Below are 26,304 nucleotides of genomic sequence, written 5' to 3'. Positions count from 1 at the left end.
TGTAAGGCTAGTTTCACGGAGAATGAGTGGGAGGATGGATTGTATGGAAGGAGTAGGGCTTTCAATACACAGTACACAGAAGGACATTGGCTGAATTGTTATTCACGTCATTGTTCTGTGCTGTTAAAATTTTATGCGAGTTCAAATTGAGAAAACTATTAATAGTCAATCAATGGAGATTAAAATGAATCATGTGTTCTTTTTTTTTTTCCCCAAGCCAGTACAATAAAATTTCCATTGATCATTTTTGAAATGAGTAATCTTTGGTTTAGGATTTTTGACATCTTGATGGATTTCAAGAAAGCTACTAACTTATGCTGATGTGGTTTCTCATTTGTCTTTTAAAATACATGAGCCAAATGCTTTTACTTTCAAGTTCATGTACACTTTGGTTTTGGGCATTTTACCTGAGGGTTAGACTGACAGCCCTTCCCACACCTAGTTGGCTGCCACGGTCCCTTTGGGCAGAGTGAGAACCAAGGAAAATGAATGAAGATGGCTTAAAGAGGACAGTGATTTATTTATTTTTCATGGGAAAAGAAAGCCAGTAATACATTGTGCAGAGAACATGGTGCCTCTGAGTTCTTCATGACTTTGTGTCTTTCCATACTGCTGATTCCACATTCACCTTCCTGTTCAAGTTGGAAGTTAGAACATTGACAGGAGAGTGAAGGAGGAAAATAAAAGTGGGTACTTCTTTCTTTGATATTACTCCCTCAAAAATCCATGTTCCAAATTTATCTTATAAACTTCAGTTAGTCAAATGACTTACGGGAACAACAGGGCAGGTCTTAGAGACTTTAACTAAGAACTTGGCCCTTTGAACAGTAGTAGGGATTTGCCACAGGAGAAGATTATGGACATTAAGGTGGGGTATTGTGAACCTCTGCTTTAGAAATGTTTTGCACTGATGCCAGTTTCTATCTAGCTACAGAAAATTAGCAAATCTACACAGAGATTTGAAATACTATGTTTTGCTCAATAGAGTCTATAATGTGCTAACCTGGCCTGTTCAAAAGTCCGTTATTTTGAAATTAAATTTGTCTTTACTTTCTTCACATAAGATTACTAATTAAAATGGGTTGGGTTGGTGTGAGCAGCGGGATATCCAAGAGGGCAGAGGAGCTTGCTGCCAAACCTGATGGCCTGAGTTCTATTATTGAGTTCTACATGGTAGAACTCCCATAAATTCTCCTCTGTCCTCCATCCCTGATTTGTGGTACATATGTACACAAACAAATTTAAATGCATATGGGTTGGGGGGGGGTGTTGAGAAATACTTTATTGCCATTTCAAAATGAATTTTGACGGAAAAAGATAAATTAAAGTCTCCAAAGGGAAGGAACACATATAAAAGTTTGGAGGATCCCAGCCAGAGTCCCTGAGTTCTCTTTACTGGAGTTAAATGGACACACACTTCCCCTGAGGGGTAGGACAGCACTTATGTGGCTGTGTAAGCCGGTGAGGCTCCAGCAAGTCGTAGGGTCACATGAGAAGATAGTTCTATGTGATTGACTTTATATATTTAGCTCTATAACACCAGAAAGAAATGTATAAAAGAAGAAAGGAAGGAAGGAAGGAAGGAAGGAAGGAAGAAAAAGAAAAAGAAAAAGAAAAAAAGAAAAAGAAAAAGAAAAAGAAAAAGAAAGCAAATACCAGACACTGGTCACAGCATTCATGTAATCTCATACACTGGTTGGCTTTGTGTGCTAACTTGACATAAGCTGGAGTCATCAAAGAGGAAGGATCCTCAGATGAGGAAAGGCCTCCATGAGATATAACTGTGAGGCGTTTTCTTGCTCAAGTAATGATCAATGGGAGAGGGTCCAGCCCATGATGGGTGATGCCACCCATGGACTGCTGGTCTTGGGTTCTATAAGAAAGCAGGCTGAGCAAGCCTTGAAAAGCAAGCTGGTAAGCGGTGCCTCTCCATGGCCTCTGCAGCAGCTCCTGCCTTCAGGATCCTGCCCTATTTGAGTTCCTGTCTTGTGGGATTGTAAGCTAAAGGAACCCTCCTCCCAACTTGCTCTTTGGTCATGGTATTTCAGCACAGCAATAAAAACTCTAAATAAGATACCCCGTGATACTGGTACACTGTGGCCTAAGGTTTTAGGCATAAAAGAGGAAGACATTCTTTCCTGATGGGATGTTCTCAGCTACCTTTCACAATAAAGCTGTATACTTTTTTGAGGGAATATGCCTGAATATAGCAATGCAGACCTACCAAATACACTCTTTCATGCTTGCATTTGCATCGGTGTCTGCATAGAGAAATAACAATCATTTCAGAGACACTGGTTATCAAGTGGTAAAAGAATGTAATCCCCGAGAAATGGAAATCAGATGAAGAATGCCACAGGTTGCCCCTCCCCACCACTGTCCTGTGTGAAGAGACAAGCTGCACCTCACATGGAGGAACACATGCGGTACTTCACATCACAGATGCTCTTGACCTTAGCTGATATTTGGGGTCAAATGGCTACCTCTGCAGGGGTGCCTTAGTTGTTTTTCTGCTGCTGTGTTAAAACATCATGTCCAAAATAGCTTATGGAAAGGGGTCTTATTTTGCATATTATGTTCCAGAGAGGGGCGGAGTCCATCATGGCAGGGAGGCATGGAGAAGGAACCGGATTCTGAGAACTCTTATCTTGAGCTATAAGTGATGGGGGCTTGTTAATCTCAAAGTCCAGCTCCAGTGATGGAATTCCTTAAGCAAGGCTGCTCCACCTACACCTCCCAAACAGTATTGAGGTGCTGGAAATTGATGAAGGACTTGTCTCTTTCAAACCACCCCAAGGGGCTACAGGCTTTCATATCACACACTGAACACCTGAATGGGAACAGGTTGTTAAGAGGAGGCTCCTCCCAGGACAGGCATAGGATCTTAAAACAGAGAGAAAGTTACAGCTTAATGGTGCTGTAGTGCCTGTTCATGGTTTCCTGTTTACCATAGCCAGTATTTTGGAGCCAGTTTGAATAATGTGGGATTTTCAACTCGATTGGATAATGTGGGTGTTTTTGAGCATGTTCTACCTGTTACATTTGATCCTACATACAACTGTGTGAGTAGCATGTGGCATTAGCATATTAAATCAATAAAGAATCCAAATTACTGTTCTTAAATTAGGAGAGTAAAAGTGCCATGAATTTTGTGTCATTTTAAAGTTATTTAATACAGTAAAGTATCAATTTCTAATAGACCTAATTTCAGTCCCAGATTTTATTTTCTTTATAAGATCAAGAATCATTTATATATCAGCAAATTTCTCTTTAACCCATGATTGAAATATATGTTTGTAGCATATTTTTTCTGTTATAAATAGATCTCTCCCTGTCAGACATTGGGTATTTTCTGTAGCTCCCTTGCTACTAATGATAAATTCTCTTTCTTGCACAAGATAACTTTGTAGAGGATCACCTTTTGAAGTTTTAATGGTGCAGTGGGGGCACAAGCTGTTTTCTAGACTGACTTTGCTCGTATAGATCCTATACTTAGTGATCATACTTGACTTTCTTTCTTTCTTTCTGTACAGCTCTTTCTCTCAGGTGGTTTCCAGCTTCTCTTGCTTTGGGGGCCCTGTCTTTCATACCTTGTATACTGGAATTCGAAACTTCCACTCTAGAACATCAAAGAGTCAGTAAGTGTGGTGTTGCCTTGACTTTCCCATTGGAAAGTGTTGATTTTGGAACAGCTCTGTTCTGCTGCTTCAGCAAGTGAGCTGCTGATTACACCTTGGCAGGAAAGTAAGACCAAGGGACCACCCCCCTTTCACAGTGCTGTTAATCATTACAAGGCTTGAAACCTCTGTAACTGCTGACAAGTGGTGAATGTTGTCTCCTTTGTCTTCTGAAACAGAATGAGAGAATGACAGCAAAAGAAAAACAGGATTCTGTTTGGCTTTCTACTAGGAATGTCCTTTTATTTTCCAGCAGGAGATTTTCCTTTCAGAATATGTTTTTTATCTTGTTAATGTGTATGTATGTATACATATTTATTTTTGAATACACACACAGATAGATAGATAGATAGATAGATAGATAGATAGATAGATAGATAGATATTACAATCATGATGCTTGCTTTTGCGTTTCACTGGACAGTCTGATGATAAAAAACATACACATATGATATCCTATCGTATGTGGAAGGAGTAGCAAATAGCACTGTTTCTTTTGAGACTCATGGGTGCAACATAGCAGAGCGAAGGCTGATTTTTAAGTTTTGGGAGAATGGTTTTTAGTTAGAACTTAGGTGTTCAATGTAACATAAAACAACTGCTTCCTGGTGATGCAAGCAAAAATTTGGAATTAAAATTTTACGACTGGAGCGAGTAACGAGTAATCTAACATGGAGAGTTTGATCATGGTGCAATCCAGGTAACCTCAAAAGGATCTTGTATATGCTGAGGTAGAAATAGCAAAGGCCCAGCCACATGTGATTGACATGAACAGCCATGCGTGAGATGAATAAGCAAAGGAGAATCCATGTAGACTAGTCTCTGTGTGCATGCTCACAGGAAAAAGTGTGGCATTTTTTATGAGAGATATAGGGGTGTTGTGAGATTTTGTAAGGAAAGACAGTGCATGGATATTTTTGATTCAGATGAATTTAAGTCATGATAGACCATGCATGTAGATACGCTATATGACAGTGCATTTCAATGGCTGACTGAATTAGAGAAGATTCAAGAGCCCTTTGTTGTGACCTAGCTGAGTAGAGAATTTACAGCAGTAAAGACAGTGTATACAAAGTGAGGCCTTGGGGTAGTGACATAATTCATTTGGTAAAGAGATCATGAAATAAATGTAAAGACCTTAATTCAGTCCTCCAGAACCTACAAACCACGGGTTTAATGACAGATTCTGCCTCAAAAGCTAAGGAGAGAAGTGGTTTTGAAAAACACATGACATTGCCTACAAACAATATATGTGTGCATGCACACATATGTAGGCTCACGTTTACGTGCGCGTGTACACACACATGTGTACCCAAGAAAAAAAGAAAGAAAAAGAAAAGAAAGAGAGAAGTGAAGGAGAGAGAGAGAGAGAGAGAGAGAGAGAGAGAGAGAGAGAGAGAGAGAGAAAGATTAAGAGGAAGAAAGAGAGAGAAGACTTTAATGCTAGAGAAACCAAACAGAGCAAGCTTCTGGATACAAGATTGAAATGAGAATGCTGTGTATTTGTAAACATTATAAGCTAAGACTCAATACAGTTCCAGAAGAAGAACACAACACTGTATGGTTTCATAGCTTCTATTTCAAAGAGTCTAGCTCCCCACCTTCCCATACTAATGTCCTTCTCAGAGCGCATTTCTTGTGATCATCCTCCAGTTAATAAAGTGTGAAAAAGAAAAAAATCACCTTTGATCACTTTAGTTCTTATTGTAAAGCAAAATGCTTGCTATTTCATTTTGTTTCCTTTTGGCAGTTAGTCCTATAGTTGGTGCACAATTAGTCAATATAGGATTTATTATTAATTTTTGAAACAAGTTACACATTCAGTTTACTTAATTTTTAAAACAATAAGATTTACTCAGATCTTGCTTTTGCCCTTGGTCTCTACATCTTTTCTTCCAGCTTTATTATTTGTTGACTGGTCGTGTTTTATTTTTTAGCATGTTGACATTCTTTTACCTCCTTAATTCAAAAACTCTGGGCTTTGTAATTCAGTCAGTATGCTGTAACATGTTTTCTTTCCTTTTATACACTTTTAATATCCTTTCATAAATTCCTTCCCTTGATATGTTATTTTTAATTCACAATGTAAAAAAAAAACCCAGCTAGTACAATATTGTAGTATATTCTTAATGTTTTGTTCTTTAATAAACAAATAGAAGAATAAAAGAAATAGAATAATTGTGAGCTGGTGTTAAATTCTTTGGTAATATAGCTTTTCTTTTCTTTTCGAAAGTGTAAGTAATCCAATAAAATGCTCACTGCTTTGGTTCTGAAGTTTCTTCTTGGTACAGAGAAAGTCTGGAGTTGATATAGTTCCATCTGAAATACTAAGACACTATTGTCTGTGCTGAAATACAATGTGAGCCATGTTTTAATGCTCCACACACGATAGAGTCTTTTCTGGGTCTGTTATAGTCTAATTGTATACCACTACAATTAGAATAACACTACGTTCATGTGTTAAAGCCTAGTTCCCAGTGTGTAGTATTAGGAGATGGGACCTTTCGAAGTGAGTTAGGGCTATTTAAGCTCATTAGGGTGGAACTTTTATAATGCCATTAATGCTTTTATGAGAGAAGCCTGTGGAGGACTTGTTCTCACTCTCTTCACACAGAGATAGAAGACAGGGGTAGTAATGTACAAACCAGCAGAAGGGTCTTCACTAAGGACCAAATTGTGCACAAAATTGAGCGTGGACTATTCTGTCTCTAAGATTGTGACAACGAGGTGTTTGTTGCTTAAGTCACCGAGTCTATGGTATTCAGGGGCTGTATCTTAACTAAAGAAACCAGTGTCTACATCAGATATTACCATCATGCTTTGATCCTACAAGAATTGTGTGGTCATTGAATTGAGAGCTGGATCACTGGCAAGTGGTTTTCTGATCAGCGTGAGATTCTGGGTACAGACCCCCGTACCAAGAGGAGCAAAAGGAAGACTCACAGGTTAATATCATATACGTTAGCATATTTGCATATATATGCTTATGTGTGTGCGTGTCCCTCTGTATGAATTTTCAGTCTTTTAAAAAGAAAATGAACCTTTTTAAAGTCAGTCTGTTGAGTAGCATTTAATTTATGAGTTAAAAAACCCTGTAAATTCTGGCAAAGATGACTAGAGACTCAAGTGATAGAACACAGATTGCTTAGTCGCACGGAAGCATGATAGATGTGGTGTTTTCAAACGTGTGAACTATTTTACTTAGGTTAACTATTTGTTCAATGGAAATGAATTGAATTTCTCAGGTGATGTGACTAGCATCCTGAAACCATTTATGCACTTCCAGTTGATGAGTTTTGTGATGCTTACAAATTCATCATTTTTCTCACCCAACTTGTCTTTCCCAGATTGGAAATGTAATGTAAATTCAGCCTTACATGTCTAGCCCAAAGTTCACTAGTTATGCATGGTTCTATGCATCACAGACATTATCTGCATTGTTTCATACATGTCATGGATGTTAAAAATATATATTTGAATTTCATGACACTTCAATAGTGCCATTCTAATTTGCGAAGAGCATATTGACATTGGTCGGCAATCTGCCTTTGCAATTGCAGGTCAGGGAGCTATGATAAATTCAGGAACCCATAATCAATTTGATTTCATTTGAGGTACATCACTTCTTGTCATTCTGTCTTATTTATAGTTTCCCTTTTGCCTGTTGCCTTTGTCTTTTTTGCATGTTCCTATACTTTTAAAACAAATCCACATGTAAATATTCACAATTGACATTTAGAAGCACAAATGCCCATTAGCTAAATTATAACAAAATCTACTCAGACAACTAAAATTCAATGTGGAATAGAAACTTACTGCTCACCAGGTAATTTTCATATGTTGCCATAATAATCAATGCTATAAACTATTACTAATAACTGTTTAACAGTGAAAGAATGAGACACTGTTGGTTTAAATAGCCAGCAAAAATAGAATAGAAAAATTAAGATCTAAGACCAAGTGTAACATAAAGCACTAGACACATTGTTTAGGAAGTTCTTAACAGAAAGATTTAGAATCTTTACATAATCTTTCTTCATCTGTTGTTTGTTAATAATATTGAGCTAAATACTGTTCATAGAAAGAATATTGGAGTTAGTAGGAAAGGTCAAGAAAAAAGGACAACTTTGCTTTATTAACATCACCTGGAAAAGTGGTCCAACTTAAGGCGATGCCTACGAGTTCATTTAGAAGATGACTATGAACACATGAGAGTCCTTGGGCAGGACTAATCACTAACATCTTCCAAAGCCTTCTGACTCCAAACTTGCTTGTATCTGCTTTTGTCCTGGGGGACCAAATGAAGCTTATTCTGCTCTCTGTTCCCCATAGAGCAGAAAACTGGCCACACCATCTCTGGACTTATCTAAAGTCCCCATTTACAACTACTTTGTAAATGCCAGAGAAATTTTTTTAAACTCTCCCCCTCTCCTATGAGTTGTGACAGACATAAGAAATGGTGCAGTAATTGGCTGACACTGAAGCTCAGCAAGTAAGTACCAAAAAGATGGTTTCTATTCGCTAGAATTTGCTAGGACATAAATGCATTAACGGGTGGCCTGTCTGCTTGCCTGTGAGTCGAGAGAATTTGCTCAGGTCAAAATAGTGTGGTGTTTCCTCAGGTACAAGTGAAAGAAAATACATTGTGAAATCAAGTTGAAGTATGTGTGATAAGTTAGGCAGAAGTAGAAGCAGCATGCTTTTAATCATTTGCTTTCTGTTAGCCTCATACATGGAAATGACCGATAGGAATCTCAGAGTATGCCATCAATTATAATATTTAACCAGAATTTCAATAAGATCAGTTTTAATTCATCAACTTGAGCATGTGTACTCCAAATATGAGTACATGTGTATCATTTTTATAGTTCAGGATGACAACAAAGGATAAGTAGTATTGAGGTAGAAAATATTTGTTTGTAATTTGAATATTACAAAAGATGAAAATCTTGATGATACAATATTTAATTAATAAATACAGTCATGTAAACATTGGCACATATTTTAAAAAAGGACACTTGGCCAAATGACTCTATGAAACTGGAATTTAAACCCCTAAATGATACTCAAGGTGCAGCATTTTACAACCAGGGATTAGTGCTTTCCTCCAGGAAGAGAAGGTGTGTTATTGCAATCAAACGGTCAGTCTTCACACTGTCTAGTTTGAGGCACAAAACCCAGGTACAAACTTGCAGTATGCGTGCTGCAGGACTCCTGAAACCCCTACTTGTAATGTTTACAGAAACTGGGTGACAGTACATAACTCAGATTTTATGCAGAATCTGCTTGAATCATATTAAATCCTTTCTGAAACCAAACAAAATTCATGCCATCAAATTTTCTCAAATTGGTATTTTTCTTTTTTCCCCATGCACAACATTGCAGTACCGTAATGCTTCTGACATTGTCATAATGCTTCTGAAAATGACTGGAAAACCTGAAGCCTGATTCTTTGAAAAGAGAGAAGTCCCCTTCTATTACCAGTAACTTGATATCTGAAAGGGTTAATGGGCTTCTTAAAGTGCTCAATTTATCCAGAGAGGGGACCCTGTGACCTGGTAGGGCCCTGACTTTGGTCATTTCTTAGGAAAAATGTAATTTAGAACTCTCCCTTATTATTCTGCCAGCTGCTTTCTTATTGATGATATTGACTTTGGGTTTTAAAAAGTCTTGTTTGGGAAAATTGTTTTGAGCAGCTCTCAACCACTCATATCCTGTATTCTTATTTTATATCACTTTTCATCTGGGAAATTATTAAGTCAAATCCTTGGTAACCATTCTCCACAATCCAATTTATTTTTACCCAAGATCCATTGAATTCAACTCAATGCCTTCTCATAAAAGGTTAACCCAATTTTTCATGCTAGGTTATGCTTTATGTTTGTGTTATGTGAAAGAAAAGTAACCATGATAAGCAGCCAATAAATTACATTCAGAATGTTTATTTCCAAAAGTTACATTTCTATGCCGGCATAGATAAACGCAATCATTTATCACAATATGGATTGAGAATGTAAAAGGTAAAATAAATACAGCCACATTTCTTGCATGATTCCTATTTTGTTTGATATAAATGTTGGCCAGAATACCTTTAAACTCATTCTTTCCTTTATTGACTTACATTATTACATGGTACTCTTGTGATTCAAATCTGAAAACGTAAGCCAAAGCACTGTATTTATAAGAAATTATCTTTAGTTTTTTCTATAAAATGAGATTCTTGAATTTTTTTAAGTGGACATTTGCCTTGGAAATTTTTCATTGCAAGGAGTAAACATTTAGTTTGAGTGTGACTGTCCTATTTTGAATACATAGAAAACTAGTGTGACAGAGGAAGGATCCATTGTGTCTGTCATTTGTAAGAATGACTAAAATAATTTTATTACATTTATGCAAGTAAAGCAAGTCCCAAAGTTGTTAATTAAAATGAACCAGTGTACAGTTAAATTTTTGAATGCAGCATTTATTGATTTTTGATAACAACTTTATCAAGATATAATTGCCATATCCTGCCACTCCCCATATAAGGGAAAACATTTAGCATTTTAAATATATTAATATTATTAATGTATTTATTGTTATTATTATTTTATATAATTAATTCATAATTATGCTTCCAATACACAGTCGGGTTTCATCACTCCTCAAACAAACCACATGCTTTAGTGGTTACTTTCCACTTCCTCCACCCCTCAACCCTAGGCAAACCCTGATCTGCAGATTTTTCTAACCTGGACATTTCATGAGAATGCAAGCCTGCTATATGTAGAACTTTCTGTTTTTTAAATTATTGTATTTATAGTGACTGTCCTCCCACATATTCTTCTTGTCACTACCTAACATCATTCCATTATGTTTGTAGAACATAATTTATTTTTTTAATTTTCATCTAGGTATTAACGAATCAATCCCACACCAGTTATGTTTTAAGGGGTTATTTATTTGGCGGGGGGTAAAACTTACATACACCATAAACCGTCAGGAAGGGAGCCTAGTCGCTGGAGCAGGAGCCGGGAGCAGCAGCTGAGACCGAGCACCGGAACCAAGAGCCGGAACCAAGAGGGCCTTATCCGGAACTGCTTCTCTTTTTAAGAGAGAAATATACTACGCCCCAGTGGGCTGGTATTTCAGCAGCTATTGGCTGACGGAGCGGAAGTCGCTCCCCGCTGCACTGTGGGCTCCTGCTTCAGTGATTATTGGTTGAGGCAGCGGAAGTTACTCCCACAACATCTAGGGTGTGTGTGTGTGTGTGTGTGTGTGTGTGTGTGTGTGTGTGTGTGTGCGCATGCGCATCTGTGTGAGTGAGTATATAAGTGATGTGTATACCTGTGTGTTTTTATGTATGTGTTCAGGTTCGTGAGTGCAGGCGTATTCATATACGGTTCATGTTGGGGTCAGAGGACATCCTCAGCTGTCATTTCTTGCCTTCTGCCTCTTCTGTGACAGGGTCTCCCTTTGTTCACACGACTAGCTGTGTACACTAGGTTAGTTGACCTTCAGCTTCTAGCAAGTCTCCTTTCTCTATATCTCATCTTGATGTGGGAACACTAGAATTACAGACACATGCTATTATGTATGACTTTCTGCGAATTTCTGGGGATCCAAACTCAGGTCCTTAGGCTTGCAAGCCAAAGGCTTTATCTACTGAGCCTTCTCCACAGACAGAAGCTTGTTTTAACTCTAGCATAGTTCCTTTTTGGAAAGCTTCATGCACATACCCATGAAGAATGTGTGCTCTGCTCTCTTGGGTTGCTTATTTTCTACAGTCTCATGGGATAATTAGGAAACAGGATTGTTTCCTTGCTTTTCATTCTAGTTTTCTAGCTATTATTTAATACGGAACATTATTATTGACGACTGTTATTGTCTCGATATGTTTCCCCTTATACTTTGTCAGTTTTGTTAAGTGTATCTTGCCTTGTTTTTTGGCGCATATATGTTTTGAATTATTCAAACTTCCAAATGGGTAAGACTTCTCTGTTATTAAACGTCCCTCTTTACATCTAGGAATGCTTTATTGTTTCAAGTCTGTTTAGAAATTAATATGGCCAAAAAAATCCGTCAGTCTTTCATGTTATTTGTATCATTGAGTCTATAATGTATTAATGTGTTGCTAATGACAATGCAGCATGGTTGGGTCTTGCTTTTTTTTTTATGCATTCTGACAGTATGCATTTCACAGTGGCTTCTAGAGCCCCATTAGTATCTATGCTTTATAGGATGCTGTGCTTTCTTGTTTCTGCTGTGGTTATTGTGTTTATGCCATTTATCTTGGTGGCATGAGGGGTCTAACCCAGGGCTTCTTTCCTCCCCATGACATCTAGGCAGATGGCATCATAACAGAGTATGTGAAAAGGAGAAAACTCATGGTGCGGCAGTGACCCAGAACTTTCACAGAATCCTTCAAGCAGGCATTACTTCTTTTTTTTTCTTTTTTTTAAATTTACTTATTTATTTATTTATAAAAATTTCCACTTCCTCCCCTCCTCCCAATCCCCTCCCACTCCCGCCACTCCAGTCCTAAGGGCAGTCAGGGTTTCCTGCCCTGTGGGAAGTTCAAGGTCCTCCCCGCTCCCTCCAGGTCTAGGAAGGTGAGCATCCAAACAGACTAGTATCCCATGCAGGATACATGCAGACAAAACAAGACCCAGTGCCATTGTCAATGGCTTCTCAGTCAGCCCCCATGTCAGCCACATTCAGAGACTCCGGTTTGATCGCATGCTCGTTCAGTCGCAGTCCAGCTGGCCTTGGTGAGCTCTCATTAGATCAGTCCCCATGTATCAGTGGGTGAACGCACTCCTCGTGGTCCTGACATCCTTTTTCATGTTCTCCCTCCTTCTGCTCCTCATTTGGACTTTGGGGGTGCAGTCCAATGCTCCAATGTGTGTCTCTGTCTCTATCTCCATCCATCGTCCGATGAGGGTTCCCTCTGATCCTGCCTTCCCTGCTCACGTTCTCCCTCCATCTGCTTCTCATTTGGACTTAGGGAGTTAAGTCCAGTGTTCCAATGTGGGTCTCTGTCTCTATCTCCATCCATCGCCAGATGAAGGTTCTATGGTGATATGCAAAATATTCATCAGTATGGTTATGGACCAAGGCCAGTTCAGGCACCCTCTCCTCTGCTGCCCAGGGAAAAATCTGGGGACCTCTCCTTGGGCCTGGGAACCCCTCCAGAATCAAATCTCATGCAAACCCTAAAATGGCTCCCTTAGTTGAGATATATACCTCCTTGCTCCCATAACCATCCTTCCTCCCTCCCCCTCATCCCCTTCCCCCAAGCTATCCCCAATCCTCCCCCTCTCTCTTCTCTCTAGCCCTCTCCCCTTACTTCCACCCCTCCACCCCCCATGCACCCAAGTTTGCCTGGCAATCTTGTCTACTTCCAATATCCAGGAGGATAACTATATGAATTTCTTCAGGTTCACCTTCTTATTTAGCTTCTCTAGGATCACGAATTATAGGCTCAAAGACCTTTAATTAAGTCTAGAATCCACTTATGAGTGAGTACATACCATATTCCTCTTTTTGGGTCTGGGTTACCTCACTCAGTAAAGCGTTTTCTATTTCCATCCATTTGCATGCAAAATTCAAGATGTCATTGTTTTTTACCACTGAGTAAAACTCTAATGTGTATATGTTCCACACCTTCTTTAACCATTCTTCTATTGAGGGGCACCTAGGTTGTTTCCAGGTTCTGGATATTACAAATAGTGCAGCAATGAACGTAGGTGAACAAATGCTTTTGTAGTATGATAGGGCATCTCTTGGGTATATTCCCAAGAGTGGAATTGCTGGGTCCTGAGGGAGGTTGACTCCCAGTTTCCTGAGAAACTGCCACACTGATTTCCACAGTGGCTGCACAAGTTTGCATTCCCACAAACAATGGATGAGAGTTCCCCTCTCTCCACATCCTCTCCAGCATAGGCTATCACAAGTTCCTTTCCTATACTTGTGTCTTTTGTTTTGTTTTGTTTTGTGATGCACTTCGGTACCCTGGGGTTTTTACAGTGGTTTCTATAAAGCTCTTGTATGCCTCCTTTCCAGTTCGCTCTGAATCTTTTTCTGTTCATGTTGCCAGCACACTTAGTTTGTATAGCACACCTACTTTGTATAGTTCCCGGAAGTATCAATTGCCCCGTTGTATGCTTCAGTTGAATTTGGACTCATTGGTGAGGGTTGCTTTTGAGGTGAGTTTTTAAAGGACTTTTGCTAAGAGCTTGTTTGACCTGTTCTTCCTGTTCTGCCTGGTGAATTCTCTGCTATGTTATCTCTATTTATTTTTTTTTTCAGTAAGATGTCATCCTTCCTTATTGTTTGCCATCAAAGTCTCATTTGCTCAGAAGACTTTTAGGCTCGAACTTCCCCATATAGGGGTTCAAGTGAATTCAGTTCATGTGGAGAACTGCCTGTTCATGTCACTGTCTTATCCTTTAGGACATCTCCCAGCCACAGCTCTATTACTCCATTACATGGGGTAATAATAGTGCCTGCTCCTCCAAAGGGACACCCGACTTTATGACCAGCGTGCTGGGTGTGAGCAGCCGTCTCTGGTTTTGTCAGTGAGTTGCTCCTCCTGTGTAGTCTTTATCACCCTGTGATAGTAAAGGTCTCCAGTGGTACCATCAGTTGTTGCTAGCATGGTTCCCTCAAGGTGGAGCCTATAGTCAATCAGTGAGAGCTGACATGAGTTCAAGGAACTCTGGGCCACTAGACTGTATTTTTCTGAGTTCATTGTCTCCGTGATTGGAGGTGGGGCTCTGAGAAATACTGACGGAAAGTTCTTCCTTGAGAGGCACTAGGGATGCTAGGGCCTTCAACTGGGTGTTGGTGCAAATGGAGTCTTATTGTGTTGGTTATACACTCTTGGGGTGGATGAGTGTGTTACAGAGCTGGGAGGGGGAAGATAGTGGGGGCTGGTGTTTCTGACTTCATTAGACCCTCAGTTTTCTTTCTGAGTTGCAGCAAAGTGTCTTCAATTGATGTGTCTGTTGTTGTTTTTGTTTGTTTGTTTGCCTTTAAGACAATTTCCAGAGAAGTTAAGGGTTGTCGTCATCAGCTGTATTGCTGGAGCTGATCTATAAGAGTCCTGAGGGGTAGCCCTTTGGATGCAAACTCACTGGTGTTTATCTTTCATAGTAAAGTCAAGGGCTCACATTGATTCTCTCTCTCTCTCTCTCTCTCTCTCTCTCTCTCTCTTTCTCTCTCTTTCTCTATCTCTTTCTCTATCTCTTTTTAAACTTTTGGGAGATGATTTAATTCTTTTTTTAAATTACGTTTAGTGTGGGTGTATGTGTGTACCCCTCTGCCAGGGTGTATGTACAGAATCAGAGTTATAACATGAGCTGGATTCTTCCTTCTACTGCTGAGTCCTGGGATTTGAACAAAAGTTTTCAGAGTGCCTGCCACACATCAATTTTTTTATTGAGTTATTCAAGTGTCATTTAATATTTGTTATATATGTGGTTATAACCAGTTTATATATTAGACATAGAAAGACTTTATCTGTGAATAAAGTCTTTGAATTTAAACCTGAAAAGAGGACCACATCGTATCTTAGTCTCCTTTGGACTGTAAATGTGGTACTTATTCAGTCTCAGTTTATTTGTGTAGCCATAATATGGTAGAGGCTTTTTAATTTAAACTATGAAATGCATGTAAAACAATCTAAAAGTCCAAAACTTTAAAGTAGGTGACATTCTTACCATTTAAAATCAAATTTAGTGTGCAATGTATCTTTTTCTGATTTCATCTTTGCATTCTTTCTACAAAATTCATCTTAGGCAATGCTTTTTATTTGTATCATTTAAAGTCTTTTGTATTATCATGTGATAAATATTCTTACAAATCACCTAAATTTTCACTCAGAAAATGATTAATTTATGTGAATATACAGAACTGAATAGTATAAGATGGGAAGGACATTGCTAGCACCTATTTAGTAGTATAAGAATTTGTTTATTCATTTGTCTTAGTGTTGTGGAGAGGTTTATAGACTCCCAATAATGATTCATTTTAATATGTGCAAAAGATGAGCTTGGCAGGCTAATTTTTTTTAAGTAATTTTATTAAATTATAAAAGTTTCCATTTCCGCCCCACCTCCCAACACCCTCCCACTCCCCCCACTCCCTCTCCTCCTCCCTCTTCGTCCCTAAGGGCAGACAGGGTTTCCTTGGCAGGCTAATTTTGAAAGAATTAAAAATCTAGGCTGCAGAAAGTTCCTGGAGTTATCAGGTGCAACAGGAACTCGATTCTAAAGACCCTGTCAGAACCATATCCAGCTGTTTGGTGCTCTTCCAGTCTAGATAAAAAGAATACATAGTTCATTGAGAATTATATGGCCAGCGAGTACACACACACACACACACACACACACACACACACACACACACACAGATAAATAGAGAGAGAGAGAGAGAGAGAGAGAGAGAGAGAGAGAGAGAGAGAGAGAGAAATGAACAGTTTTGAATCACTCATTTTTCAGGCAAGCATGTGTTGCCTCCTCGCCTCCTTGGTGTTGCATTTCAGACAATAGAAGGGTTGAGGACACCATGAGAACCTGGCCCACAGAATCAGCTACAGCAGGGATCACAGGGGTTCACAGAGACTGAAGTGGCAATTACGGAACCTGCATGATTCTGCACCAGGTCCTCTGTATGTATATTATGGTTGTTAGCTTGGTGTTCTTGTGGAACTCATAACAGTGTGAGTGGGGTGTGTCTCTGACTCTTTTGCTTGCTCTTGGAACCCTTTGCCTCCTACTGAGTTTCCTCACCCAGCCTTGATAGGAAAGTTTGTGCCTAGTTGTATTGGGACTTGTTATGCTGTGCTTGCTTGATAGTCCTGGAAGAATTGTCCTTTTCTCAAGCAAAGAAGAAATGGCAGATGTAGGGGTGAAGGTAGATGGGTGCGGGTTGTGGAAGTGGGAGGAGTGGATGCAGGAGAAACTGTGATTGGGATATAATACATGAGAGAAGAATCAATTAAAAGTGTTTTAAAAATCTCTAATTCTCTAACTTTCAGTGTTCTCAGTCTATGAGAGAAGAAATCTTTCATGATTAGTGGTGACTTCAGGATAGCTTCTCCTGGTGGAGATATCTGAGAGCTCTGAAGCAAAAAGGCCGATCTAGTCAGGGAAATCTTTATAGAGAGGAGCTCTGAGACACATTGTCTTGTAGGTGCTCTTCCAGTAAAGGTCGCTGCTAAGATTTCTAGTTCAGAACTTTTATTTATTTATATCCAAATTAAAATCTCTAACTTCAACCATTTTGATTTTACATTTCCTACTAATTAAAAAATTACAACCCATTTCATTAAATACTTTAAACCTCTGTGTCTTGTCTATCCTTTCCTTGAGTGATTTTTATGTATGTGTGTGCTGTTCATGTGTATGTGCATGGCATGTGTTGTTCACATGTCTGCTATGCACATTGTGTGCAGATATGTACACATGTGTGCAAGCACGTGTGTGGCTTCTCAGAGCTGATGCTATGTGTTTTTTTTTATAACACTCTCTATTGTAGTGAAGCAATATGACTTGTCTAATCTGGATTTCACCAAGTCTAGGCATTCTTGCCAGCCAGCTTGCCTTGGAGATCTCACTCTCTGTGGCTGGAGGGCTGCAAATACTGGCAGCCCCTACCCCCACCGCCTGGCTATATACATGGGTCGCAAATACTGGCAGCCCCTACCCCCACCGCCTGGCTATATACATGGGTCCTGACAAACTGAAATGTGGGTTCTTGTGTTTGCACAGCAAGGACGTCATTTATTGGTCATATCCACAGCCATTTTTTTCTAATGCTTTTCTCCCTTTTTCCCCCCTGCTATTACATATTGCTTTTCACCATGTCAAAATTGTTCAAAGGTATTAGCAAAATGTTGACTAGTTCAACTGAAGCATTTGCCATTGGAGATTTTCCTCTTTGGTGAAAATAATTTTTTTTTTGCTTGTTGTTGGTCACATTGGTTTATGATTATTATTATGGTTTCTTTTATTTTTGATATCATAAATATAATTACATCATTTTTCCATACCCCTTTTCCTTCCAAAGCCCTTCATATATCCTTAATATCTTTCAAATCATGTTTTTACATTAATTATTTTTACATGTATATGTTTATATGCATATACATATAGTCATAAATATAACCTGCTCAAACTGCATAGCGTTACTTGTGTGTGTGTTTTCAGTGCCAACCATTTAGTACTAGATAATTAATTCCTGTGTTCTCCCCTGGGGAAGACTATTTTTCCCACCACCAGCTTTCCTTAATTACCTGCAGTTCTTTGTGTAAGGTTGGAACCTCATGGTTTTTCTTCTGCTCATTTTGGCGTGCCTATTGTCCTTGTTCAGCCCATGTTTAGGCAGTCAGGTTGGTGAAGCTTTACGACTGTAAATTCTGTCACTACTAGTAGACACAATTTCAGGGCGCACACCTGATCCTCTGGCCTTTTAAATCTTCCCACTCTATCTTCTACAATGTTTCTTGAGCCTTAGGTGTATGAGGGTTTTTTTTTTTTTTTTTTTTGGTGTTTCCCTTGGGCAAGATTTTTTTTTTTTGAGAATTATTAGAAAGGAGATTAGGATTTACCTTGTTCACATTTTATCCAGATAAGCTTGATTTATAGTAATGGTGTTTTATTTCTTTATTTGCTTGCTTTTGTTCTTAACAGCCTTGGTTCTTCTTTGCTTTTCCATATGCATTATTATTTTTGATATTCCTATATAGGTCCTGGTCTAAGTCTAATATTCTTTTTCTTTATATTTTGAACATCTTTGTGTGACCTTTGACTCATTTTCTAATTTGTTTAGATTACATCTACTTCTTTTTTCTCTATCTCATGTGTCACAGGAGTTTTCACTTGTAATTAAGTTTCTCGGTGAAATAGGGTAGTGCAAATGCAATTTTGATTCATTTTAATGCCAACATGGTTACTTATATTTGCATATTGTTTTTCCTTGTATTCAGAGTATCCTGGCTTTAAATCCTCGAATACAAGTTCATGCAACGCTGCGTTCCACCGTGGCCAAGAAACTAGACAAGAAACATTGGAAAAGAAATTCTGATAAGAATTGCTTTGTAAGTATCATAAATACATGATTTAATGCTGAAAATGACCCCACATATTGGACAATGTCTTCTAAATCCTTCAAAATGTAATTAAATATGTACAAAGTCCTCCTGTGTTTTTGAAATACTTTAAATATTTTATATTTGAAAACAGTCTCAAGCCAATATTTATTTTTCTAAATTTGATTAACTTTAGCTTAAAATTGTTTTGCGCAATGGTGACATGGTGAAAGACTTTCTGCGTCCTAAGGTTCAGTGCCACTGTGGAGAGTGCAACATGTTCTTGGCGGACATATGACCAGCAAGTGTCCAGCGTAAACAGCCAACATTTCCAGGTTCTTATCTGCTTGTTGTGACCAGGAATCACAGACTGGCCTAATAGCATGTGATTCCTTCTATCCTCACCTCCTGAGTCCTAAGGTTGGAGCTTAAGTCACAACCCTCAGCTTACACTCTTTCTTATCTGTGCCTATGTCATGATCACAGACTGTGAGGTCATGAGTGGATGTGACCTCAAAGGCAATATTGAAGAGGCTGTTTTATGGGCTACAAATATTTTAAATGGGAAAGGAATTCCTTTTTTCCTGAAATTCCCCCAAAATGATTTTTCCAAGATAGTTAATGAGACTGTAGCAGGAGCTTGCTTGGTGTTTGTTCCTTGTATGTTTTATACATACTGTTGCTTAAGATACATGACATTATTTTTGTCCTCCTTAGTTCTCCTTCCACTGGGACTTGAGGTCAGTCACCTGTGGATATGCTTAGCAATTGTTATGTTTCTCTTTCATGGGCCATTCTGAAAAGGATTTTGAAAACAACAAAAATGCAGGCAGACTATAACATGAACATATCTCTCAGTCAGCTGCAGCCATGAATTTGGGATTCTGTTTTCCTTGGTCTACTCCCAGGAGCTCTGTTCTCTACCAGGACATTTCCAGTACGAGTCTTTGAAAGGACCCCAGGGTAGCTCACACTGGATTGTGTGATGATATATTGTGATCTTGTATAATGATGGCAACAATTGAAGAGCAATTAAAGCAGAATGGTATAGTTTTCAAACCTACCTGTTAAAGTCTATCAAGGATAACTCCCTCATTTCAAATATGTGAGAGCTATGATCCAAAGACATCAGATGCCTTCCCTAGGACTTTTCATTAATAAACAATCTAACATGCTTTGGTCCTCATTCTATGTAGAAATAGAAGTTTTTTTCTATTACAATTGTTATTATTACTACAGTCTTAGGAAAAGTGATCATTTATTCCTGATGTGGTCTCATACATACAGTTTCTTATATCATATCTTCTAAAATATGTAATTGAAAAAGGTAGTATTGAGATGTTTTCTTGACCAAGTATTTATTGTTTTAATTTGTAGAAAAGTAATCTCACAATATACTTGAGAATATTCATTAATATTTGTGCTATGTGATGGGGCTATAATTTCAAAACAACATTGTAGGGTTGCTAGAGTCATTAAGATCACTATTTTGGAGATGATGATGAATGTGTTCACAGAGTTGAATCCTGCTGAGACCTTTCTACTTGTCTTATCAATGATGTCTAATTCCTGTTTTCAATGATTTCTGTTTTCATGTAGTCTGACTGTTCTACTAGCTTGTTTAAATCTGTTTACTTCTTTAAATTCTGTCTTTAAGTAACTACATTTTTGAGGTTCTAACATATGTATACAACATATACATTTTACAGAGACACAATTCAACCTATAGCAATCACTTTAAATTATAAAACACACTCAGTAATTCATTTTACAGTAAGTAATATGTCCTATGGAAAGAATTAAGAATTAGGTAAACATTAATTATGTAGAAAGAGGATTATTCTAGGCATTATTTATTCAGTAGAGAAAAAAATGTAGGAGAAAATCCTCTGAATTCTAAATACTGGATCTTGGTTAACTAAATTAAAGTAAATATATTCAGTGTTAAATTGTATGACCATTAAAATTATTTTTAAATAGTTAATACACTGAGTTAAACAGTCACAATCTATATTACATGCAGCACACATTAAATACCTCTTTATCTAATTGCAATTCTGTGTACATATATACAGTCATATCTTTGTGCACATCAACAAAGAATAAAAATGTCCATACAGTTATTAATGGTGGTTATCTTTGTGTTCTTGACATTTTGTGTATTTTGTATTTTTTAAAGTGAGTAAATATAAATGGGACACTAAGTTAAAGGCTTCTAATCTATGTAAAAAGAATAATCTATTGTACAAGATCTGCTGAAGGTGTCGATCACTGTACAAACTGCAGTGATTCTCATAGAATGAGGGGGAGCCACAGTGTGGTTCATTCCTGTAAGGGGATCAGGGCCTATGGTTCCAGTTGATTCTCAGTTCACCATCTGAATAAGTTTTCCTTCTTGTGCATTAGTATCCTCTCTGTGCTGGTGTAAAAAATTGCATGAAGTTGTTATCAAAGTATGTGCTTTGATTTCTATTTTGTCTGTACCTTTGGTAACACCAACAGAAACTCTGTTTTCTCTAGTCACAGAGAGTCAGTAAGACAGATAGCACTCACAGTGGCAATACCTACTCTAGCCAAACACCAGAAGATACAGGAAAAGAGGAGTCTCTTTATAAACCTCACTAATGGGGCAAGTGGATAACCTGGACTCCCACCTTGTCATGAGACTGTGAGCTGCCCCAGTGTTTCTACTGGGGTGGTGTCAGAGGCCAAGGAAAGATCCTAGAATTTGATGTCTAGGCTAGACTGACCTTGAACTCCCCAAGACCCACCTTCTTCAACCTTCAAAGAGCCCTTATCAATCTGTGTACTACCACACCCAGCATAGATGTGTTCTTAAAATTGACTCTACCCCTTGGCCCCAGGAGGACATTGCAGAGCCTTCTGGTTCTGGCTGAGACTAGGCAATATCATGGATGCATCTTGGCTTTGCCTTTCCTTCCTTCATTCTTCCTCTCCCTGTGGTTTTCCTGAAGAACACTCAATTAATAAGGACACATGTCCAATCCCAAATCCAGTTTTGCCTCTAGGAAAATTATCTATCAATGCTGAAATTTCTATTTCAGGGTCTCACCCACAATATTGCTACAGCTCTTTAATTTCTGTTCACTGGAAGATTGGTTCTCTCATAATCTCTCTCTCCCTCCCTCCTTTATTCTCTCCCTTTTCCCACCCTCGTTCTCCTCTTTTCTGTGGTATGAGAATTTCTCTCCCCCTTCTCCTACCCTATCTGCCTTTCTCTCCTGTTATTTATTATGTTATTAATTCAATCATCCCCTCTCTGTTTTAGTAGCATCTTCAGTCAGATAATTCCTATATTTTGATCTTTAGCCAATCTTTCTAACTCTGCTGTGATAAGCAAAGGCTCACTGAATACTCTTCTCACAGACCTGACAGGCATCTCAAATGGAAAAGGCTGATGGTCAAATTATGAAATTACTATCTTGTCCGTGAAAATCTATTCTCCAGAATTTCTGCCTTTATCTTTTCTGCTAGAATAAAATACTAAGAGTAAATGATGTCCTTATCACCACTCCCTTAGGTCTCTCTGGTGGCCTTGAGACTAGTTTCGATACTATCCCCTTTCCAAGTGGAGTCTATTTTTAAGAATTAGTACAGCTGAGATCTACTTTAAAAGTTCTGTGCTGACAATCTGCCAGGGCTTTTCCTGTTCTCTTGCTCTTTGCAGAATTTTCTTTGCTGATCAATCATCTCAGAGAAGCTGCCTCCAGGAACCCTATGTCAAATTCTGCCTGCTCTTTACATGACTCTTTTCGGGTTTCCTTGTTTGGCTTTTCTCCCCAGGATTTGCTTGTGGTACACACCTTTGGCTCCTAGTTTCTTCATTGTCTTCCTTTTGCCTATGAGTCCGTAAAGCTCAGTTGAACAACTATTTTTATATTTCACTTGTCTTGCTTTTCTTCTTACCTTTACCCCAGCTTCTTGAATGGCACTTGGAACATAGCAGGGACTTACCACATAGCTATTGAATGAATGTGTGAATGAACAAATGAACAAAACTGTTATTTTCCCAATTCTTAATAGACTGCACATTAGAATTACATATTTTCTTGTGTTGCAGTTATTGGCAGCTCTTTGCGGATGTCTTGTTGCTGCGTTTGATTTCTGAGGAATGTGGATTCCCTCAGATGACTTCCTTTGGTTTATGCATGATGATATCTAGGCTGAAAAATAAATAAAGATTTACTTAGACTCATTCAGATTACTCATGTCCTTACCAGTATTTCACCTCAGAAAAGCCAAATTGGGGCAAGAGAGATGGTTCAGAGGTTAAGAGCACTGGCTGTTCTTCCAGAGGTCCTGATTTCAATTCCCAACAACCATATGGCAGGTCACAATCATGTATAATGAGATCGAATGTCCTCTTCGTGCCTGCAGGAAAATATGCAGATAGAAAAGCATATACATAATAAATAAGTAACTCTTTAAAAAAGAAGAAAATACTAATGTGTTTATGGAAACTGACATACTTTAGATGTTCAAAAAGGTGGATTGTGTTGTTTCTGACGTTATCCCAGAAGACAGACAGAATGAAGACTTGAGCTTTGGTTTGACTATGCTCAGCCTTCTGTCAGAAAGTCATTGACCAATCACAGGGCATATCCAGGTCATGCATGGGTTTCTTTGAAATCCCAGATAACGTTTTAGGGAGCTATAGTGTAGTCCTCATTCCCTACCCAACTTTCCTCCATCTTTCTACTCACTTAACTGATGCCTGAAACATTCATGCTTTCAGGTGCCATATTGAATACTACTGAGAGATGAAAAAAATCTACAGAAATATTGTATTTTTTAAAGACAGACTCTAATTTTGTTTTAACAAGCAGATGATTGGCTTCTAGGAGTACAGGAGTTGTTTTGTCCCAAGGATGACCATTTTGAATTTTTTTTGCCCAAGAATTTCACTATTTGGCAGCTTGCTAGCTTTCTATTACTAATTGGAAATTCTGAATTACATAGGGAATTTAGGCTGGCAAATATGTTTGGACTGGGTAATGAAGCACAAAGCAGTTATTCCCAATATCTTTTAAGCAGGTGTTCCATAACCACTGTTTATTTTTGACATTTTGAAAATGTTGAACTGTCCTAATTACATAAATATTTTTGCAGTCATTTTCTATAAGCAATTTCTGAAGACCAGAAAATACTGTGAATCATAAATTTTATCTCAAGTGGAAAAAATGAAACATGGTTAAGTGCAGTGAGTCATTTGTGAATTCATTCAAATTTGCGACACATAGTAGGTACTCTCATCTAAAAAAGACAGTGAAAATTTAATGCCCATTAAAGTTTGTTATTTCAGGTTCTATGTCTAAATTCTTGCTTTTTAACCTTCAGAATCACTTTGTGACAGTCATTATATTTTGTCTCCATTCCTAGATGGAGAATCTTCTACAAGGAGACCCAAGAAGTCAGACTAACATAGAACTAAACATTGAACCCATGTTATATGGCAAGAGAGCTCTTTAAGCAGAGTACTTTACATGAAGAGATAAAAATCAGCCATTGAACTTCCTTTATAGACAATGAAACTAAATAAGAAATTTTAGTTTTGGACATAGATATTTTTCCCTGTGTGTGTGTGTGTGTGTGTGTGTGTGTGTGTGTGTGTGTGTGTGTTTTCCTATTAATTACCCATTAGAATAGGCTAGGCATTCTGTCATTCATCAGTTAGAATAAATATGAGTGCAGCATAAACCTTATCAAGGATCTGTCATATTCTGATGAAGAACACAGACATTAATTAATAGTTACAATACTATTTCTAGGGAAGAACAATATGTAGATTTTAATTGTCAAGTAAATTTGCCTTCAGCTAGATGATTCTGGGATTTAGTGTAGGAGACAGGTTTAATGGGAAATATTGCAGGTGAGATTTCTGGGACTATTCAGAAAATTGGATGATAAATAATGAAGATTAGGGAAGGGAACTGGTAGTGGAGTGTAGGTGTGAAGATATTTAGAAATTAGAAGGCGTGACATGATGGTTAGGGGGACAGTTTGTTTGGCAAATGCTTGCTGTGCCAACACAAGAATCTGACTTCCATTCCCAGAACTCACTAATACAAGACAAGCAAGGTGGAAGATGCTTGTAATCCCAGAGTTGGGGAGGAAGAGACAGGCAATCCCTTTCAATGGCCCCAGCCAGTCTAGTTTGATTGGTGAGTTCCAGACCATGGAGAAACAGTCTCAAAGAGAAAGAAGGTGGAGAGCTCTTAAAAGTTGACACCTGACCTTTTCTTCTGACCTCCACATGCATGTTTATTGCTTATTCATTTGTATACACCCAAAGCCAAATTATATATATATATATATATATATATATATATATATATATATATGCACAAAATGTATGGCTTTGAAGTTGAATTTGTTAGTTCATTCTTTATAGAGTATATTGATGGGAAGTAATGATTTCAGCATGTAATCTTTTGATCTTAAGAGATGAAAATTAAGGATTTTGAAACATCAGGAGGTATAGTTAATTAGAAGCCTGTGGGTAGAATTTTTCAGGAGAAGTGTGTGGCATCGCGGAAGGGAAAAATGGTATATCCTGAGATTGGGGCAGGATTCAGGATGGTGCAAGCAAGGCACTGACTACAGATAGTCACTTTAAAGGGCTAACCAAAGGCTAATCAAAAATAGATCATCATAGAAATGAACAAAAATATAGGTAGGGCAATGTCTGTTTCCCCTAGCATTAGATTATATAGAACTTTGTGTGGCACTGAACCTTTTGCTCCCAAATAAGGACAGTAGAGTTGAGAAATTGGCTTAAAACAAGTGTGGGAGGTGAAATGATCTTAAATGGGCATAGGCAGAGAGTGCCTACAAGGGCACATTTGTTTCCCTCCTAATGTGTTGTTTCATATGTTCCCAAAGAGGTTCATTTATAATGTTTTTACAATTATGCTTACAATTTCCCTCGTCTTCTGGACCTTCTGATTTCCCCCCTTCTCGGGTTTGCCAGGTCACTAGATGACACCCACTTCTTTTGTTAAAGTTCTAAGGGATTCATTCCCTCTTGCTTGGCTAGCTAGCTCTGTGGCATTGTAGGATGCAAGATGGAATATGAGTCCCAGTACTGGCTTACCAAATTCCCAGTTCAGATTCCTAAGTGTAAACTTTCCAACCTCTTGAGCTTTGCACCCCATTGTGAGGACGTGACCCCTTTCTACCTTGCCTTTCCTTGGACCACATTGTCAAAGAATTCTCAGAGCTTGCATTTTGGATTGTTGACAGGCTTTCTTATAAAAATAGATTTACTTTAAGCTTGAGTTCCTGAAATTAAAGAACAATAAACAAGATTCTTTTCTTTGTAACTTACCAAACCTCCTTTTGTTGATAGAAAAGACAGCGTTGGTGTAGTGAATGATACTATGTGACTAGATACTCGGGGATGCTAGGAAGGTTTCTGATTTTGTTTTCGTTTTGCTGAACTTAATCTCTACCCTCAGCAGTCTCTATGAGTGAGTAGCTTTGTCTCTGTTGATTTGTCTGACCCTTTCCACTTAATTTTTCTGGCCTGACATGA

At 38.3% G+C, this 26,304-nt stretch overlaps 1 protein-coding gene across 1 annotated transcript in view; it reads left to right on the top strand.

Annotated features, from left to right (window-relative positions):
• The window catches only part of Dpyd (dihydropyrimidine dehydrogenase), an 801,706-nt gene that overhangs the window by 19,511 nt on the left and 755,891 nt on the right, over positions 1-26,304 (top strand). The window contains exon 2 of the mRNA XM_087897615.1: positions 18,648-18,758. Coding sequence (XP_087753741.1) covers positions 18,648-18,758 — 111 coding nt within the window. The remainder of the gene's footprint in view (positions 1-18,647; positions 18,759-26,304) is intronic.

Source organism: Myodes glareolus, chromosome 17 (genome assembly GCF_982192425.1).
Source record: "Myodes glareolus chromosome 17, mMyoGla1.1, whole genome shotgun sequence".
In the NCBI taxonomy this organism is placed as follows: Eukaryota; Metazoa; Chordata; class Mammalia; order Rodentia; family Cricetidae; genus Myodes; species Myodes glareolus.
Note: the sequence above shows the minus strand (reverse complement) of the source record. Positions and strands in the feature narration are given on the sequence as shown.